Consider the following 21,541-nt stretch of genomic DNA (forward strand, 5'->3'; position numbering starts at 1 on the left):
TGACACGCATGACAACCCCTCCACATGGCCAGTCTAGTCATTGGCCAATACCAATAAAATGAATATGAAGTAAGAAATTGGAAAAAATACCGAATCCTCATTTTTTTTTAGTTTCGTTCAGAGATAAAGCATGAAACAGGCCTTTCGGCTCACCGAGTCCACACTGACCAGTTATCCCTGCACATTAACACTAAAGATCATAGAGCGGAGCCACAAAGACCATGACCTTTGATTGACACAATCCTGTACAATTATACTAAGCCAATGAACCTACGTCTTCGGAATGGCAACGGGGTGTAGTGGATTAATTTCCAGAGACTGCAAGAAAATCGGAAGGTTTGAGAATCTGGGAGTTCTACTTGATTCCCAAAGGGAACGAAGAGAAAGTATAATTATTTTTCATTAAACCTTGAAGAGGACAGAAACTACGCCAGAGGAGGGTGAACCCGAGGCAGGGCCGTCTTCACAGCATTATAGCCCCCACCCGGGCAAAGCAGTGCACTGGGGCCGCTACACTTCCAGTTTCTTTATGTCGAATATGCCGTCATGCACTTGCGATGTTTTTCTCCGCTTTCATGTTCTACAATAACATTCTACAATGCACAGATTAGCATGGGGGCCCTATGCTCGTGGGGCCCCGGGCAACTGCCCAGCGTGCCCATTAGTAAAGACGGCCCTGGCCCGAGGGGAAAGTAAAATGAGAATGAAAAAGCAGTGAATGAGATGTCGTCGCCGAGATGCTGCGGGAAGCCGGCGTTGCCTGGAAACCGAATATAAACAGCGAGTGCTGGAGTAACTCCGCGGGTCTGACTCAGACTGCATCTCTGAAGAAAAGGAATAGGTTGCGTTTATAGATTCTTGCCTGGAATCCGCAGGCCAGGTTGCCGGGGTAGCGGGGCGCCGTGGGCCTGCTCCTCCGCTCTCGCCGACGGGAGTTTGTGAGACCCGCTCTCACTCCCTTTCCCCCCGGCTCCCGCAGTCGGGACGGGCAGGTGGAAGTTAGACCGCGGCCTGGACATCTCAGTGTGTGTTTGTGATGCAACGGCCTTCCAGTATCAGGGCAAGAGAGAGAGAGAGAGAGATGGTGGATAAATCCAGGCTCTGCACATGAATTGATCATTGGACAACTCCTTGTCAACGGGCAGGGCGACCACAAAAGTCCTTGCAGGCCATGAAGTGTTCTGAAGTGTCTTGGCTGTTGCAATGGACGAAGCGGCACCGGCATTGCATGGCTCGGCACCGGGAGACCGAAGGGGAGGAATTATGTCTATTTTCGGTTTAAACCAGAATCTGCAGTGCCTTCCTGCACAATTGGTGGTGTGATGGACTCGAGAGTTGACATACTCACTTGACATCTGATTACACAAACGCGAAGCGCCTGGGTATTAAACGTGCTTTATTGATTTTTGTTTGTCGCCCCATAATGCTTTAAAGGTGAAACTTGTCGCTGGGACAACATCCCATAAGTCCTGACCTTGCAGAGTGCAGTGGTTTAAGACGTTGTCACCGCCATAAAAGGAAGATCAATAAACGTTTGTATTTGACAGCGACGCCACCCGCCTAAAATGGTCTGTTTTAAAAGTGCATTCGCTGCGTGCTGAGTTTATTTGAGCACATCCGATTTGTTTTCACGCTCGGGGTTAAACTCATGGCATCTAATAAAACTGAGAAAACATGGGATGACTTGCAGGAAAGGTAAGGAATGAGCTGTTTTCTTACAGTAAGTCTCGTTACAAAAAACACTATAATGTTACATATAGATTGAGTTTCATCAGGATTTGATTGGAACCAAATTGTCGTAAATACTCTGAGAAGTACTCCACTCCGTTATTCCACGCATTGAAATTCATGAAATATTCAAGGTATTTTGACAGGATTGTGAAGACACACTGAAGTGGGCGCTGTTATCTCACAACACACACTGATTTACACTTCAACTGCATTGCAGATAATCTCGTATCTTTCACCCTTATGCAGTATGAGACTGAACTGCAGATGATGGTTTACAAAAAAAAGTGCTCGAGTAGATCAGCCTCTCGGGCGTACACAGATAGGCTACGTTTCTTGATCCTTGTTCAGACTAATTGTTGTAGGGAAAAGAAAGCTGGAAGAGAGGCAGAGACAGGACAAAGCCTGGCAAGTGATAGGTGCATACAGGTTTAGTTTAGAGATGCAACATGGAAACATGCCCTACAACCCACAGCTACATAGATCACGTGTTTACATCTGAAGAAGGGTTTCGGCCCGAAACGTTGCCTATTTCCTTCGCTCAGCTGCGCCCGCTGAGTTTCTCCAGCATTTTTGTGTTCCTTACATAGATCACGTGTTCACGCTATTTCTATGTTATCCCACTTTCTCATCCACTCCCTACGCTTTAGGGGAAATGTTATAGATTGGCAGAGGGGTCAAGAAATGGGAGACATAAAATGGGGTGATTGGCAAAGGAATCTAAGGTAAAAAGAAGCAACATTTATTTACAAAACAAATGGTTAGAATTTGTAATGTACTGGCAAAGGTAGTAATAAAGTCTAATTCTTTGTACTTTAGAATTTAGAGATACAGCGCGGAAACAGGCCCTTTGGCCCACTGACTCCGTGCCGACCAGCACTATCCTACACACTAGGGACAATTTATAATTTCGTCAAAGCCTATTAACCCATAAACCTGTATGTCTTTGGAGTGTGGGAGAAAATCGGAGCACCTATAGAAAAGCCACGCAATCACAGGGAGAATGTACAAACTCCATACAGACAGCACTCATTGTCAGGATTGATGTGGCGTTTTAAAGCAGCAACTCTACCACTGTGCCACCCCAGTCCTCTTGTCGCTTGTTGCTCCATAAATATCCAGAGAGAGAGAATTAGCAGTGCTTTGGAAAGAAGGCAGGAGAGTGGACCAGCTGGATTGCTTTTACCTCAAACTGTTGCAGAATCAAAAGATTGTAACCATTCTTTTACCCTGTAAGCCCCTAATTGCGTTGTCCATTCCTTTGCAGTTTTAATCGCATTCGACAACAGCTTGGCCTTGTTCCCTGGACGCATCAAAGTGACCGCCCAAAGAGTCAGCTTGTCAGGCAGAAGGTGCACTCCCCATCCTACCTGCCCAGGTATGCTTATTTCAAAGATTTTATTTGTAGAACAGAAAATGGGAGCACTATTCTTCGACTCGATTAAATCATTACTGATGTGCTCTTCAGTTTCATTCACGCAAGTTTGCTGAATGTCCTTTGTATCCTTAACCCACAAAGTCCACACACTCTGTTCTGAAATTTCAAGAGACCCTCTGTATCCACAGCTTTTCAAGGGGGAGTTCCGGGCATCTGTGTGAGAAAGTATTTCTTCATTTCATCTTTTGTTCTGGAGTGAAACATTTCCTCCCTATCTATCGTATTAAGTCAATTTAAACAGCTCACCCCATATCTAGTAAAACCAATGGAATGTACATCAAGTCTCCTAATCGTGATGCTGATGAAAGCTTGTCTCTTGGGTGGCAGAAATGGAAGCTTACAGTGAGTTTGAATCTGAATTTACAGAATCCTTTAACTTCAGTAACGTTAAGAAAATCTGAGTTTCAGATCTGATTCTTTTCATCATTATGTGAACTAGAACGGCTCAGCTCTCCCCCTCAAACCGCTCCTAGGGCACAGCAGCAGAGTTGCTGTCTTATAACACTCGGGACCCGGGATCAATCCTGACTATGGACGCTGCCTGTACGGAGTTTTGACAGCGTGGGTTTTCTCGGGGCGCTCCAGTTTCCTCCCACACCAAAGACATTCAGATTTGGAGGTTAATTGACCTTGGTTAAAATTGTAAATTGTCCCTAGTGTGTAGGATAGTGCTGATGTACGGGGATCGTCGGTCAGCACGGACTTTTCATTACGTTTTCTCATTCAACGGAGGAATATGCTAATTAAATAGCATTGTTCCCGATGTTAGGGAAGTCCAGGACAAGGGGTCACAGCTTAAGGATAAAGGGGAAATCCTTTAAAACCGAGATGAGAAGAACTTTTTTCACACAGAGAGTGGTGAATCTCTGGAACTCTCTGCCACAGAGGGCAGTTGAGGCCAGTTCATTGGCTATATTTAAGAGGGAGTTAGATGTGGCCCTTGTGGCTAAGGGGATCAGGGGGTATGGAGAGAAGGCAGGTACGGGATACTGAGTTGGATGATCAGCCATGATCATATTGAATGGCGGTGCAGGCTCGAAGGGCCGAATGGCCTACTCCTGCACCTAATTTCTATGTTTCTATGTCTATGTTTCTAAATGGCTGTGCTGCATTGTATACCTTGTGAATATTATGTTAGATATAGTAATTGTTTATATCTTGTTATTTTACCACAATTAGCTTGGTAATTATTTTCTCTTTTGCACACTCTCACGCTTTTAGGTTGGTGGTTACATCTGATGCAATTTCCAAAAGACCCGTTGCTGATCTTCGACGGGATCACTGGGTAGTCGTTCCTCCACTGTACAATAACAGGCAAGGGGAATACAAATCTGGTTGCAATAATAATAGATCTTTCATTGTGAAAAATATATTAGATTATATAGATGAGGAATAGCTGCTTCTGGACTCATATTTAAAATAGAGTATTTGCATCACATGAAAGAATGTTTCTGAGGAAACATTTCTTATCCTGGAAGCCATGAGTTGCTTGCAGGCTTATTCCAACCAAACGCAATTCCGAGGCCTGACAATGATTTGGAGATTGGAGATCTTGAAAAAAACAGGAAATTATTGGATCACTAGACTAATTGTAGGTCTGAAAGGTGTGTAATGCGTATGAGATATCTTCACTTTGTTATCAGATTTATTCGATAAGGGAAGAAAAATGTAAAATGCTAAAATGAAAAACAAAACAAAAAAGAAAAAACATAATTCGATGAATATGATTGGAAGCTTTTTATCACTTCCTCAATTCTGCACTAAACCAGCATTTTATGGGCTGGTACTTTAGAACAGAACGGAGGAAGTGTTGCCTTTTTTGAGGGGCAGTCTTTCTTGTGCTTTGTTAAATATTTAGTCAAATATCACAAAACGCTTGTTGGTTGGTCTTGTTGGATATAAATTGGCTATCATGATTATTTACATCACGACCGTGACTTGGTGCGATTCCAGAGAGTGCTGCACTAAATATATTCTTTCATCACCAACAAGTATAATTCACCAGCTCCATCATGACTACATCACCTAGATTTAATCTAGTACTTAATTCTTAGAGCCGACACCTTTCTGATGAAACGTTAAATCCCCATCCACCTTGTGTGCGTGCTGTTGATAGATTGTTGTTTAAAAAATGCAATATCCAAGACGAGTATAGAGATTTAATTTTACCCCTTCAATAACATTTGCTTATGAGGGAACTTTCTAAGTTGATTGATCAATACAGGGCTGCTGCCTTACAGCACCAGAGGCTCTATCTGTGTAACTGTGGGTTTCCTCCGAGTGCTTTATTTTCATCCCATATCCCAAAGGGTTGTTGGCTAATTGGCCTTTGTGAATTCTCCCTAATGTGTAGGGAGTGGATGAGACAGTTAGATAACAGTGAATTAGTCTGAACGGGATGGTCATCGTGGCCCTAGTGGGCCAAATGGCCTATTTCCATAGATAGACACAAAGTGATGGAATAACTCAGCGGGTCAAGCAACATCTCTGGAGAAAAAGGATAGCTGACGTTTTGGGTCGGGACAGTTCTTTGTGTATAAAGCAGCTTCTGCAGTTCTTTGTTTCTACATTTTGGCCTGTTTCCATGCTGTATCTCTAAACTTTAAGCAAAATTTGCCTATAGTAGTTGTGCCTCAGAAAAGATTGTGATGGTTATGGGTAAAAAGAGCTTGTGGGTACGACATAAAGCGGTTTTCTTGCCAATTTGCACAAAGGGACATGTATTTGTTTATTCCCGCTACATTGGATTAAGTCTGCCCAAATTTTTTTTCTTTCATCTGAACATGACAATATGACTGGATATCTACAAGTGTGACATTAATAAAATGTTAAATGCATTACACATTAAATAACTGAAATGCACATGTCTCCAATGTGGCAGCCATTGTGAATTTCCACAAATAACCATGATATGAATGACTAAATAACAAGCTTTTGGAGGTGCAACTTGAGGAAAACATATTGACGAGAGGTCTTGCAGCAATTTAAAATGGTGTAAGAATTACTGTTTGCCATTGACATGTTAAGATCAATGATTTGCTTTCTTTCATTGTGCAGTTTGAACAAAGAAGATGCACCAAGTAAGTCGATGCACAGCAACTTTCAGCAGCCAATCAGTCATCTAAAATTCTCTCCCAGCCCTGATGTTGTTATAGTTAGCTCTACGGATCATCCTCTGCAGGTAAGACTTTGCCAGAGGAGGCTGAATATGCCAGTATTCTTCATGAATGGCTTTGGCTGTGGTGTTTTCTGATGAGTCGGTTTCTCTTTCATATTTTCCATTTATTTTCATTCTTGCTGGAATGTGGAACATTTCCACTGTGCCGAATGTTCTTTAGTATCTCAGCAAAGTCACCTTTCTCCTCTGTAAGTGGCACTGATTGCTGAAGCATTAATTAATTGTATTGGAATTCCAGTTAAGTGTGATGAAGTAGTAATTTGGCATCCACAAGTCCCGAAAGGTCTTAATGGAAAGCAATTAGAAGCACAAATTTAATTTGTTTTTTTCCTCTCCCTCTTGACGACTACTACTATGTTGCATTGCACATTGAGTTTGCATGCAGCAAGAACTCCCCACCAAATGAAGCAGTTCATGTTTGCCTGCGGCAAGGCAGAGACAGTATTAATAAAAAGATACAAAGTGCTGGATAACTCAGCAGGTCAGGCAGCAGCCATGCAGAACATGGATAGGTGACATTTCGGGTCAGGACCATTCTTCAGACTGACGTTTTGGGTTAGGACCCTTCTTCAGAATACATAGACAGTATTCTGGTTGATAAATGGCAAGTAGCATTCATGTCACAAAAGTGCCAGGCAGTGACCATTTCCAGCAAGAGATTCTAACTACCTGCTTGAGAAGTCACAGGCTAAGTATACGGTGACAAGAGATTTGCCTCCTGATGTCCCCAGCCTTTCCTTCATTTATGAGGTGCAAGTTAGGATCACGACTTTCCACTTGGCTGGATGAGTGCAGTGCCAACCATTGTCAAGCAACTTGAAACTGTCCTGGACAAAGCAGCCTAGATGATGGTACCTCATCACCACCCTATTCCCTCCACTACCAGAATGCAAAGACTGCAACATGCGTCATGTGTAAAATACTCTCCTAGGCTACGCTGACTACTCCTCCCAAACATGCAACTTCTATCACCAAAACTGACTGGGGCTTCAGACACATGTGAACACTGCCACCTGCAGATTTTTCTCCAAATTGTATACTGTCCTGATTTGGAAACATGCACTGTTCCTTCATCATACCTCCCCAACTGTCTTCACCAGGATTGTAGCAATTCAAGAAGATGCCTCACCATAACTTTCTCAAGGCAGTTAGGGATGAACGACATATATACTGATTATGCTAGTAATGCGCAAATCTTGAAAACTGAATTTAAAAACAAAAGTATGCCTTTTCTCTGCAGTATGGCAAAGTTCACAACCTGAACCAGCACTTTAGAATAGTGATATAAATTACCACCACTCTGTGAATCCCAAAAGCATTTAAAATGTTATTGATTTTTGTAAACACATGTTTTCGCATGTATAGATGTTATTGGGCAATCTTAGAAGCAGAGGATGCTGATGTCCATGCACACTTTGAAAAACATCCAGAAAAGAATGCCAGAGCACTGTCGAACGACAGATAGGAAGTCTCCCAGTGTCCCTCGACCACTAGCATCAAACCGTACAAGTATTAGGTTAAAGATAGACATTTTAAAGATAGATAAAGATTAAAGATGGGTGACGTTTCGGGTCGAGACCCTTCTTCAGGGTCTGAAGAAGGGTTTGAAGAAGGGTTTCAACCTGAAACATCACCCATTCCTTCTCTCCAGAGATGCTGCCTGTCCCGCTGGGTTGTTCCAGATTTTTGTGTCTATCTTTGGTTTAAACTAGGATCTGCAGTTCCTTCCTACACAACTAATGGATTATTTGAGTTTAGAGATACAACATGGAAACAAGCCCTTTGGCCCACAGAATCTATGCCAATCATTGATTACCTTTTCACACTAGTTCTATGTTAATCCACTTTTGCATCCAGTTCCAACACACTAAGAGCCATTTACAGAGGCCAATTGACCCACAGGTCTATGGGATGCGGGAGAAAACTGATGCGGTCACAGGGAGAACATTCAATCTTCATGCAGAAATCGAGGTCAGGATAGTGAGAAAATCTCACTTTTTTATGGAAGTGTGCTGCTGTTATTGTCTTTGGTGTTTTCTACTAGAACGATTACTTTGGGATAAAGAAAGGAAAACTAATTGTACGATTTCATTTGTTTTTAGAATACATCTTTAAGAAGACGAGAAGAAGACTATAAGGTGTCAACAAGAACTTGGAACCCCAGTTCAGGATTTGAGAGGGTAAGAGAGCAAAACATCTTCATCTGTGGCTGAGCCTTTGAGGGGTTTTGCTTCCACCTCTTCATCTGTACCACAAGAAATAAGATGCCAGGAAAAATAACTTCAACCCTCCAATACCCCCCCCCCCCCCCCCCTTAGTTCAGATTCAGATTCAATTTCAGATTCAATTTTAATTGTCATTGTCAGTGTACAGTACAGAGACAACGAAATGCAACAAAATAGTTCTTCCTGCTCCAAGAATTTGCCAGATATTGTGAGGTTTTGAAAAAAAAATAGAAAATGCTGGGAAAGCTCAGCAGGCCAAACGGCATCCGTGGACAGAGTGACAGTTCACATTTCAAGTGGAAGACCCTTCAGCAGAACAGAAGGATCTTCATCAGTTTGGATGCAGGATCTTCAATCTGAAATGTTAGCTATTTCAAATTACTCAGATATTGACTCACCGGATGAGTTTGTCTAGCATTTTCTGTTGTTTTATTTTAGAGATCAGGTATTTACAAAATAAAATTACTGAATATATTCACTGTAATGTACCTTATTGTAAAGTAGCGCTTAGAAGAAATGACATTATAAACTCCCTGATATGAAGGATGTGCAAGGCACAGTTTTTTAAATTCCTGCCTTTCTGCTTTCAACCCATCAAGTTTATTCGTCTCGCAGAACTACTATTAATTGTTCTTACTATTCTCACCACATTCCTGTAATTTCTATTCCTCGGCTACACACTTGGGACAATTTATGGTAGTCAATTAACCTACCAAATTCACACATCTTTTGGATGAGCACCCAAGTAATGTGCACACATTCACAGGGAGAATGTGCAAGCTCCATACAAACAGCATGGAGGTCAGGATTGAACCAGGTCACTGGGGCTGTGAGGTAACATAGAAACATAGAAAATAGGTGCAGGAGGAGGCCATTCGGCCCTTCGAGCCTGCACCGCCATTCAATATGATCATGGCTGATCATCCAACTCAGTATCCTGTACCTGCCTTCTCTCCGTACCCCCTGATCCCTTTAGCCACAAGGGCCACATCTAACTCCCTCTTAAATATAGCCAATGAACTGGCCTCAACTACCTTCTGTGGCAGAGAATTCCACAGATTCACCACTCTCTGTGTGAAAAATGTTTTTCTCATCTCGGTCCTAAATGATTTCCCCCTTATCCTTAAACTGTGACCCCTTGTTCTGGACTTCCCCAACATCAGGAACAATCTTCCTGCATCTAGCCTGTCCAACCCCTTAAGAAATTTGTAAGTTTCTATAAGATCCCCCCTCAATCTTCTAAATTCTAGCGAGTACAAGCCAAGTCTATCCAGTCTTTCTTCATATGAAAGTCCTGACATCCCAGGAATCAGTCTGGCGAACCTCGCTGTACTCCCTCTATGGCAAGAATGTATTTCCTCAGATTAGGAGACCAAAACTGTACACAATACTCCAGGTGTGGTCTCACCAAGACCCTGCAGCAGAACCTCCCTGCTCCTATACTCAAATCATTTTGCTATGCTCTACTAACTGCAGAATACAAGCAATAAACAATTGGAGGAATTTGCCACAGTGGAAAATCCATTGGATGGTGTTGATAGGTCCTCTGGTCATGTAACATTATTCCATTTGACTGCAGGAATTAACAGCCTACTATCCCTTCAAGGAAAACCTTGCCTGGTACTTTGTTGATGCAATTATTTTGGAGGTGATTCAAGACAAGTTGGTGCCTGACATCCTGATGGAACTGCTATTAAATGACAACACTAAGGTACTGCCCAGAGCCGATATTGTCATTGTCAAAGCTTTATTCAGATGACGTATGGTTGCTGTGTAATAGTTTCTATACCTAATGTATGTAGTGCTAAAATTTGCTTTTTGCCGTAAACATTCCAATGTTCGTACCACACTTGAATTTATTTTCCAATGTATTTTATCCAACTGTGTTAGCATATCCCTCTATTTTTTTTCACTTTTTTACTCGTCTCTATCTGACAGCTTATTAAACATATCATTGCTATCCACGACTATCACTCCTTGCGGCAGCGTGACCTTCATAATTACCACTCTTAGTTTAATATATTTTCCTTTGAATTCTCAATTAGATTTATTAATTATGTTTATTCCCATAATAGTAACTGTCACTTTTCCAAAGAGAAAGTGCATCCTAGCGGTTATATTCAAGATATATACAACTCTTAGGGCTAACGGAATCAAGGGATATGGGGAGAAAACAGGAACAGGGTACTGATTTTGGATGATCAGCCATGATCATATTGAATGGCAGTGCTGGCTCGAAGGGCTGAATGGCCTACTCCTGCACCTATTTTCTGTGTTTCTATATCTATGTTTCTAGTTGTTCTTGTCTTTTATCATCTCTGTCACTCGTTTTTAATCTTTGTGCATTGTTTCTGAATCTTTTTTTTACAATGTGGAAGCTTTAACTGTGCATAACATGGGGTGGCCTGACAAAGAAATGAGTAGTTTGACCAAGATATGTGGGGACTAAAATGGTAAACAAACTGTATTTATTGATATTGAGAGTGAAACTGTACATGACATTTCAAATTGAGAACACTACTAAGGACTTGATGGATTTTCTCACTAATGTGGGACTACAAGCAGTGTATAGTACTCTAAATAAGATATTTCCTGAAGACCTGGGTCATATATTGTAACTGTCAGAAGGATCTACAAAGTTCCAATCTTAGTTTGTGTTTTCTGATGAACTGCGTTATTGCAGAGTAAGTAGCTATCATGTTTGACCCAGGTAGCCCGATTTAGTAAACCTTGCTAAAAAATATAATATAAATGTTGATTGTGATGGAATTGTTTCAACTACTAGATTTGTTGTACAATACTGGAAATTGGGTGTGCGTAGTGGGAGTGGAGTCTGGGAGATCTATAGCACTCACAAAATGCATTAATGTTATCAGTAAAGAAAATTGCAGCAAAATTATTGTATCGTCTACAATGTATGGTAAATGCAGAGTTATTTCTTATCATATTTGTTCACCATTGTTTATCTCCAAGGTTACACATTAACAGCTGAGCCCAGTTTGCTGTGCTCACTTTATTTCTTATTCCACAGAGTTGTGCCTAACTTTTTCCTAACATTGCTTCGTTACCCTTTCTTCTCCCTCTCAAATGTTTTGTCAAATCGTGGAATGATCACTATGCTGACGATGTTCAATTCATGTCAGATTAGAACGGATATGAGGAAATACTTTTTCACACAGAGAGTTGTGAGTCTGTGGAATTCTCTGCCTCAGAAGGCGATGGAGGCGGTTCTCTGAATGCTTTAAAGAGAGAGTTAAATAGAGCTCTTAAAGATAGCAGAGCCAAAGGATATGGGGAGAAGGCAGGAACAGGGTACTGATTGTGGATGATCAGCCATGGTCACATTGAATGGCTGTGCTGGCTAGAAGGGCCGAATGGCCTACTCCTGCAGCTATTGTCTATTGTCTATTGAACTGTTCTACAACTCCAAGACGGTGAAATTAACAATCACTCAAATGACCCTCATGTTTTTGCTACAGTTCCCTGAGCTTTATCCTTGCACATTTTGTTAATCATCTTGCAGCTGATGGATAGTATTTTGGGCAACTCCCATCGGAGTCCTGCAATTTTTTCTCTCTTCAATCAGATTATGTTCCCTGTGTGCTGAAATACTTTCTCGCTGCTGAATTTTCCGTAATATATCGTTCATCTCCCTCCTTTTCCAACGTTCCTCTCCTAAAAATTGGAATAGAAACGTAGAAAATAGGTTCCTTCAGCCCTTCGAACTGACACCACCATTCAAAATGATCATGGCTGATCATCCAAAATCAGTACCTCATTCCTGCTTTTTCCCCCTTATCGCGTATGCGTGCTTGACTCCTTTAGCCATAAGAGCTAAATCTAACTAATGATTAGCTTTCAACCATGCCCAGGTTGTATTTCTAGTAAGGTGATAACCTTTTAAGCCAGACCTTTTGCATCTAGCCCATTTTATGACCTCTGTTTGTGTCTGTATATGGTTTCAAAGTCAGTTTATTGTATAATGTCCGTACAGGCAATATCTGGTGATTATTCCAAAACCTGCCTTCTTTACATTTACACATTAGAACTAGAGTGAATGAACAGCATCATTGTGCATGAAGCTGTTGTTTAGAAAGAAACCATTCACAAATTTGAGCCTGAAGATCTTTGGAGTCACCTGTGAATGAAACCCATATTTATACTTTCAAATACAGAATTCTGGGATGATTATAATAGAGAAGGAAAGTATTTGCGTCCTAGAGTCCGTGGCAACTTCTTTCAGAGGAATCGTTTTTTTTCCCTCGCATTCCTATAATTATTTCTCTCACAAATGCCGATTTTTAAAATTTATTTTGATGACACTGATTGCTTCCTTGTCCATCGTGGCTCTAGACAGTGAATTTCAAATATTTTCTGCAAGAAAGAAAATCTCATATTCCCCATGCACCGTTTTTGGATTCATTCATTGGACTTGCATTCATTGGCTTCTTGGCCCTTGGCCCATCTGCTAACGGAGCTGCTCTTGTACATCTTCATCAGATCTCCTCTTCATCTTTTGTTTGCTCTAAGGAGAACAACCTGCAAATTATCTCCTTTAATCTAAGAGCTATAATCCTTTGTCCCTGAAACTATTTTACTAAATTATCTCTGTACCCTTTCTGGAATTTTCATATCCTCTTCGCCCTCTCATATACACACCACTCTCTTTGTGAAAAGACTGCCCCCTCAGGTCTCTTTTTAATTTTTTCCCCTCTCACCTCAAGCCTGTATTAGGCTTGCCAATCCTGGGGAAAAGATTGTGCTATTCACCTCATCTATGGCCATTGTGATTTTATAAACCACTTTGGATCACCACTCACTCTACACCCACATCTTAAGCCAGTCATTCCATATGTTGTGTAGTTTATTACTATTTTTGCTGTTTACCACATTTCCAAACTTAGTGTGATCCACAAATTGTTATTATGTACGACCATGTCTAAGTCAGTAATATCGAAAGGGAAAAAGTCTGCATCGTTTCCCAGTCTGATGATTTCTCTGTGCCAATAAGCACATTGAAAAGTTTTTAAAATATGTTTCTTATATATTTTTTTCCCCCAGCATCAGCCAGTATATGCACAGAGAGTGAAGAAATCTCACATTCAGAATGAATTGCGGCAAGTATAATGAATAAATGAAACATCTACACTGTTGCTTTTATAGGTTCCTGATGCCCCAGTGTCCTTCACAATAAAATACTTTTGAACCACAGTCACGATTGTAATGTCAGAAATGCTGTAACCAGTTTGTATCCAGGAGTTTAATTGAACAGTACAGCACAAGAACAGGCCCATCAGCACACAGTGTCTGTGCCGAACATGATGCCAAGATCCTTGCTTATGTACCTGCACATAATCCATTTCCCCTTCAAAAACCAGAATGGTGGGGAAAGGGATTGGGAAATAGGGGCTGTCTGTGGACGTTCCCTCACTTTATTTATATATTTGGCATTTTCCCATCCAAATGAAAATCCAACTCCTGCCCTTTTATCTCTTCCATGCTATCTTCCAGGGCCAATGCAGTCCATCCTGGAGAAGCACGGATTCTGTTGCACATCTTCCAATTTAGTGCTTTGTATTTGGCCTGCGGTCTCTTCTGCCTTGCTCGGATCACCAGTCAAGATTGGATCACTTCTTTGCAAAACGCTTCTATTCGGTGTGCAAGAAGATCCCTGAAATTCCTGTTACTCTTCACTTTAGTTCTCAATTTCACACCAATTTTACATCTGTCTTGCCCTCCTACAGTACTCTATCAATGATGCTCTGTGTAAGTTTGTTATTCTTCTGAGTACATTGAACCAGTTCATGGAACTACTCTTTATTCTCTCGGCAGATGTGGCAGTATCTTTCTTTATCAATTTGTCCCTTTGTTCTGTTTCCATCCGTCAGTTTTTAAAGTAATTATTAATATTTTTTGTCTGCACCCTGTCACTGATGTTCACTATGATCTCTCCACTTCTCCATCCCTCAGCTTCTCCATCCCTCTGCAACGTAACACATTTTCTTACTTTTCCAGGGGTCTGATGAAGGTTCCTTGACCTACTACTGACTGATGCTGCTTGACCCACCAAGTTCCTTCATCAATTTTTGTTTGTGTTTCTGATTTACAATATTCGCAGTGTTTTGTCCTCCAATTGCTACTCATCTGTTATTAGCTTGTGGTATGATTTTTTTTTTAAAACTTTTCTGGGTGATTTTTCAAACTTTCCAATTATATTTTACAGAATAGATCAACTAGGTGCATTCAAGCCACGGCCAGCTGTGTCAATATTGGAAACACTGTTGGAGGAAGAAATCTGTGATCTCACAAGAGGATTGATCAGAAATGTTTTTGAGGAGTTTGCCAACGTTCACCTGACCTCTATCATCATCAGTGAATTTCTGACAGAGCTAATAGAGGAGACGATTATACCAATTCTGCCACAAATTGTAGGTCTCCTTGTTAGACAGAGAAGTACCACGTTAATGTGAATGTATCATGTTACATCTTTCTTATTGACAATCTGTTATTGACCCAGCAGCACATTGAAAAAATATTTCTGTCATATTATATTATACTATCAAAATAATAGTCAGAGAAAATTTATTTTATTTGTTGGGGATTTCAAAAAAACAAGTAAAGAGAAATGTTCCTTTGTTTTTGATTATGTGCACCTCAAAGTACCTCACAATTAATGCTTAAAATATTTTCACTGATGCATAAGGTAAAACTTGAAAGCCATTTTGTGCACCATCCTCCTGCCAGTAGAAATGTGATAATAAATCAGGCATTTCTGTATTAATGAAGGTTAGATATTAAGCAGGGATTTCTTTGCTTCCCTTTGAGTTTTTTTGCTAAATGTCTCACAGCAAAGATAAACCCCCAGCAGTGCAGTACTCCTTCAGTACTCCACTGAAGCATCTGCCTTGACCTTTGCGATTAAGTCTATGGGGTGGCACTTGAGCTCATAACCTTTACGCATACTACCTACTGGAAAAATGATGTGTGAAGTTTTAATATGGATTTTAAGCTATGGTAGATATGGAACCTCTGAAGTGTAATCAGTGTTACCACAGAGGGAACTTGCAAAAAACCCAATGATGTCGGTTGGGAGCAAAATAATATTAAGCACTTTTTTTCAAAAGTAGCATTGGATTTTCAAGTTCTTGGTTAATCATCTCATCAAAAAGACTTCACCATGCAAACTTTCTCCAGAACTGCTCTACATCGTGGGACTGGAATTTAGGCTCACATTTTAAGAGTGGACCTTGAGCTAATAATTCAATACCCTGGGTCAGCTTAAAGAGGAAAAGTCCTCTCCAGAAAATATTATTCCTTAATCGATACTGTCAAAAATAGTATCATAGGTTTTGCTTCATTTCTGTTTATGAAGTGCTGTCAGTCCAGAAGTAGTAGTTTTCCTACTTGTATAAATCTGTCTTAAGTGTACTCATAGTAGGTGGCTGTAACTGCACAACCACTGATCAAATTAACCCCACTTATTAACCTCACAGGTGAAAGAAGCAGTACATGAGGTGCTGCTGGAGGAGATCCTGCAGGAAGATATCCTTCCAGGCGTGTTAGATGAGGAAATGAGGCATGTTGCACTGCTAGAGTTAAGTGAACATGCCTCTAAAGTATATGAACAGCAGCTAGGGGAGGTAAGAGGTGATGGTGATGGTGATGGATCCTTTGCATATATAATCATCAGAATCAGAATCGTCAATTTTTTTTCATTTGGACCCCTGGAGGTCCAAGTATGTTTTTGCAACATAACACACAGGAATTTGGTTTGCGATTTAACAGTCATACCAACAGAAGTGATTTGCCAAAAAAACTGCACTCTATCCAATGTTCAAAGTCTCTTGCTGGCGATGGCGATTGTCCCACGGCCATTAAAGCCAGCCGGGTGGTGCGAGGTCGCAGAGTAAGTCTTGGTGTTTGGTGCCCCCGGTGTGCGCTCGCAGAGTCCGCGGCATTAAAATGTGGCCCCCTTGGATTCGACCCCGCTCGGGCGGGAGAAGGCAGAAGCCCCGAAAAGCGGTCTCCCCCCAGGGAGCCGTGGGCTCGGGCCGTCGTCCACAGACCTGTAGAGAGCCTCCGACTCTCCGGCTGGCAACAGGATAGCAGCGCTCCTCCACCGCTCCGGACCGGCCATCCTCCGCGACATTTCTGAGTCGACACCCGAATGTCTCTTCGTTGGAGGCCGCTCCTCGTCAACGACGACTGAGCTGGTAAAGGTCGGGTTATGCAGTCAAATACTTGCACCTGAAGGTTGACACACACCCCAACATAAAATAACAAACACTACATAAAAACACAGACAAAAAATAATAAAAACGCGGACAGGCTGCAGAGGCCGCTGCTGGCCAGAGCCGCGCCGCCTACCGGAACATCATAATCGTAATTTATTAGCCAAGTATGTTTTGCAACATGCGAGGAATTTGGTTTGCGATACAGTCATACCAAAGAAGTATTTGTAAAAAATTCTATCCAATGTTTGCTCTTGCTGGGGTGAGTGTTGTTTGAATTTTGCATTAGATTATAGCGTAAGCAATGCCAGCTTTGAGCATTTCACTGCATTCCTCTCGTATGTGTATGTGATCACAAATACCCAACTTGAGGACATTTCTGACTTGCACAATATCTGGCTGACTGTTATGCAGTATACCTCTGAAGAAATGCAGAGGATGCCTATGACTTCTTCAATCAAATGTTTTTAAGTTGTAGATCGTGAATTCAAATGTTAGTGCCAAGATTCATTCCAGTGTTGATTCAGCCAAAGTTTGAGGGATTAAGGGGAACGTTATAAATAAAATGGAAGTGTATCTCCTGTCACTTGGAGAATTTTCATGGGGACAGCCATAAAAATGCCAAATAAAGAAATAAATATTATCGCAACGTTTGGCTCCTGCAAAGACCCAGGCCAGGATCCATCGGGACTTGCATTTTAGTGAACATGATGTTTATTGATAGTGAATAGATGCATTGTGTAGGAAATTGATTCATCCAGATATGTTGTATTTCATGCAAGAGATGGTAGAATCTGTAAATGTAGGACGTGACTATATCAATGAACAATATTTTGTAAAACCACAAGCATAATCAAGCATTACTAATTAGCATACGTCTGTGCAGGTCAGAACATATGCTGGCAAGCGACTGATTGACATGTTTCTTTTGGAGATTATGTTGAAGGCTTTGGGAAATGAAGGGAGAGCATTCTCTGAAGAGGTTGAGCTGGACAGGATGTTAGACAGTAAGTTCTATTCTACTCACACCCACACACAACAGAAGGCTTGGGATAAGCAACTAACAATGTACTGACAATGGAGCAACAGTGCTGCATCTAGGGCTTTCACATTTTCTGCCCACATGCTGAGTTTATTGTAATATGACGCCAAAGGTTTCCCAGCAAAGGATGAGGGAAATACGAGTGCTTATGAGATTCCATCCTTTCCTCTGTATCTTTTGTGTTGCTGAGGACATGTTGCAGAATTTGCAGCCCAAAACCCAGACTATAATGTCGAAAAGATGGCAGGATGTGAAGAAATGGGGGGGGGATTCTATTTGGAAATACTAATTGATTTATAATTGCACTGAAGCGCAAGAGTTCATAACTTCCAGTCAGCTGAGAATGATATCACTGCAACAGAGCTGAGCAGGTGTATTCTCAAGCAAGTTCGCAATGAATGTTTCGTTTATTTTGTCACAGGATCTTTCTTTGCTGGTTGATAGCTGAGAAGAGTTACCTCATCCTTTTTCAGGTTCAATGCTTGACATCCTTTTGGACCAGTACCTCAACATCAGCCATTCCAATTGTACAACCATTGACAATGTGGCACTGAAGGATTACCATGTGAAGGCTTTTACTGATGTGGTGAGTCCATATTTTTTACAACTGATTCCCACTATTTCCTTTTGGGATGTTAAATCCTTCCCCTTCTGTAAAGCCATTATTTTTCTCAATAATAATTTTCATTTATTATTTTTACAATTATCAAGGCAGGGGATTAAAAAAAAACAATTTGCACTTCCAGTATCCCTTAGCAGCAACAAGCTAGCTGCTCTACACTACATACCCAAATACCCTTAGAACAAATACAGCACAAGTTATGTACAATAAAAATCCCTCGAGCTTCAAACCTGATTTCCAATAATCTACTCCAGACTTAGTTCAGTTCCCACCCTGATTATACATGGACACATGGTCACTTTGAACTAGCTTGATAAGTTAAAGTAACAACAAACCGCTAAGAAGCTTATTGTGCCGGATTGTGCAGCATCTGTGGATTGACGACATTTCAGGTCGGAACATGCAGTGTGAAACCAAAGCATTATCTCTCTGTTTCCGTCTACAAATACTGCCTGACCCGCTGAGTTCCTTCAGCAGTTTGATTTTTGCTCCAGATTCCAACATCTGCAGTCTCTTGTATCTCTTGACACACTATGGGCTTTTTGACGTTGCATGTGCATTGAATGTTATGAGGAGAAAATAGGAATTCTATGGTGTAACGCTGCCCACCACCCTGCAGTGAGATTGTCAGTGAATTAATGATTGCCCTCTGTTTATCTTGAACAGGCGCTCAATGTGATCCTGACAGAAATGAGTGAACATATGGACGAGGACATGGCTGATCTTTTCGAGTATGAAAGACAAGTAGAGACTTCATTGAAGAGTAATGAAGTTGGATGACCTGGCTGCTGATGTCAGGGTGGCTCTTTGTATTCCAGCTTGCTGCATCAAAAGAAGACAAACATATATCTTCCATCTTCTCATAATTTTAACATTCTGTAACAAAGCTGTTTTTAAATTCAATTTGTTATTTGAACTAACTGTCTTACAGATGAACAGTAGCTATTAAGTTGGCCAAAGCAAAGGAACACTTCCCTGCTCTTGGAAGACCTTGTTCAGCTGTAAAGTGTTTTTATAAGGATTGCACTTGAAACAATGCATCCGTTGATCAGTTCTTCAGGGGACTTTAAGGAATTTAATTTATGGAAGACTCAGTTGACAAAAGATCTTTTCACTTCAGGAGTCGCTTGGGCACTTCTTCACTGTGCAGTGAAATGGCAACATGTGTACGAGTGTGAAAATGACTTCAGGACCATTCCTTCTCCACAGATTAACAATTGCCATTCTGCTTCCGTATACCTTGATCATTGCTACATTCAGTAATTCTAATCAAGTGTCTTCAGTTTTGAGGAATTTGATGCACAGATTAATTGATAATGTTAAATGAATTGGTCATGGTTCAAATGTTTTTTTGTAACACAGAATAGACAATAACTGACACTGCAAAGTGATGCTGTCCGAAATCTAATGAAGTGGTTCAGGAGATTCATTTATTGAACGACAGATACTCCGAGATGAGCAACTATGAAGGATGACATAACACATGTTTTTTTTAACGGAGGAAAGTTGTGATGAAATTGCTGGTAGTTTGGGAGAATAATAGCCAAATTACAAGGTACCTATGACTGATCTTAGAGACTCTCACTTGCAGCAAGTGGGTTTAGGAGTTGAGAAAGAGTATTCATCTCCAGCCTACCCTTAGTCTTCTGTCAATTTAGGTGACCGTCGTGGTTCTGTGGTCGCACTTTAATCTCCAAGCCAGATGGATGGTGGATTCAAGCCCAACTTCAGAGATTTAAACACAAAATATTGGCCGACACAATAACTCAAAACTGATTATGCATAAACTAGAGCCTCCACCTTTGCTTTAATAAAAAAAGCGTGATTAAGTCCTATCTTGGCTATTGTGCCTATGACCAGGCCACATTTCAGCTTATTCAAAATTCATACTTTGATTTCCTGTGAATAATATTGCACAAGAAATTTGTTAGAATGGTGATGACTGAGACCGAAGCTATATCGGGCTATATTGAATACTTTTGTAACTTTGTCAGTGCCTTATACGTGGCAACTCTTTGCATACTTTGTGTATTGTGTGCGAAACAAAGAATTTCACTGTGCCAAGTACATGTGACAATAAAGTAATATCATCACCATGATAAAATACTTCAGTTGCCTCAAGTGAGTAGATTAACAGTGGTTGTTATCATTAAAGAAGGCATGGGGATGATTTGTGGAAATGAGGAAAACAAAAATAATACTGTGAAATATGAGCTGGTGTGAAGACAATGGTGGAAGTAAATTCAATAATAACATAAAAGAATCTACATGAGACATGAAAGGGAAAATATACAAAGTTAACCTAACCTATACACCTGGACCATTTCCGACACTGACTTCCACCTGGCACTCATATACACCTGGAGAAGGGTTTCGACCCGAAACGTTGCCTATTTCCTTCGATCCATAGATGCTGCCTCACCCACTGATTTTCTCTAGCATTTTTGTCTACCTTTGATTTTCCATCATCTGCAGTTCTTTCTTAAACAAAGCTATCCTAAACACTGCTTCTAAATACTTTCTTGTTTATACCTTTTTATTACTTAATTTTTTGTAACAACATCCAATACATATGAGTTTTTAAGTTATTGAGTGAAACTCCTACACATTAAATGAATTCATTCGGGTGCTGAGAGGATATCACTTCCAATGTAGTACGGGCACCACAGTTAGCATTTTTACTTCTGGGGTGGAAAGTAATCATGGTTCACTGGCCATGTTCAATGACCTTCTGTAAGATATATTTGGATGGTGGATAAGGGCAGAATCCGTCTACATTTGAATGATACCCACATTTAAAAAGCACACTGACACTCTGAAAGCTTTACTAGTACAAATAATATTCTTGCACACATCACCAGGTTTGCTCCCTGGCTAACTTCTTTCCTACCCATCCAAGAGAACCTGGATCATTCCAGTCTCTGTAAATTGGCGTTAAATGGCCCGTTCTTCCATTGCATTGGGAAAGGTCTTGTTTTAACATGCCCCAAAGGATTTCAGCTCAGAGAAAACACTCAATCATGTAGATTTGCTAGCACGGTGGATTAAATTCCATCTTTATAATTGGTGCTCAGTGT

General features: G+C 40.9%; 1 protein-coding gene across 4 annotated transcripts; it reads left to right on the top strand.

The window, feature by feature from the left end:
• The first annotated feature begins 287 nt into the window (after positions 1–287).
• Positions 288–20,570, top strand: LOC129712367 (uncharacterized). Of its 4 annotated transcripts, XM_055660726.1 has the most exons (12): positions 294–1,695; positions 2,996–3,106; positions 4,388–4,480; positions 6,224–6,347; positions 8,447–8,524; positions 10,149–10,280; positions 13,631–13,686; positions 14,793–14,997; positions 16,063–16,209; positions 17,687–17,807; positions 18,316–18,428; positions 19,131–20,570. In XM_055660726.1, the coding sequence occupies exons 1-12, from the start codon at positions 1,649–1,651 to the stop codon at positions 19,242–19,244; spliced, it is 1,341 nt and encodes a 446-aa protein (XP_055516701.1). In that variant the 5' UTR covers positions 294–1,648; the 3' UTR covers positions 19,245–20,570. The 4 variants fall into 4 exon arrangements, with proteins under 4 accessions (XP_055516702.1, XP_055516704.1, XP_055516703.1 ...); XM_055660727.1 differs by lacking the exon at positions 16,063–16,209 and having other exon boundaries at positions 288–1,695; XM_055660729.1 differs by lacking the exon at positions 17,687–17,807 and having other exon boundaries at positions 291–1,695.
• The last annotated feature ends 971 nt before the right edge of the window (positions 20,571–21,541 follow it).

Source organism: Leucoraja erinacea, chromosome 32, assembly GCF_028641065.1.
Source record: "Leucoraja erinacea ecotype New England chromosome 32, Leri_hhj_1, whole genome shotgun sequence".
NCBI lineage: Eukaryota > Metazoa > Chordata > Chondrichthyes > Rajiformes > Rajidae > Leucoraja > Leucoraja erinaceus.

Bases quoted from the DNA above. Each gene is read 5' to 3' on its own strand.
- LOC129712367 (XM_055660726.1), top strand. From the start codon at position 1,649: ATGGCATCTAATAAAACTGAGAAAACATGGGATGACTTGCAGGAAAG. The intron at 8,525-10,148 runs GTAAGAGAGCAA...ATTTGACTGCAG, and splicing joins CCAGTTCAGGATTTGAGAGG to GAATTAACAGCCTACTATCC. The intron at 16,210-17,686 runs GTAAGAGGTGAT...ACGTCTGTGCAG, and splicing joins ATGAACAGCAGCTAGGGGAG to GTCAGAACATATGCTGGCAA.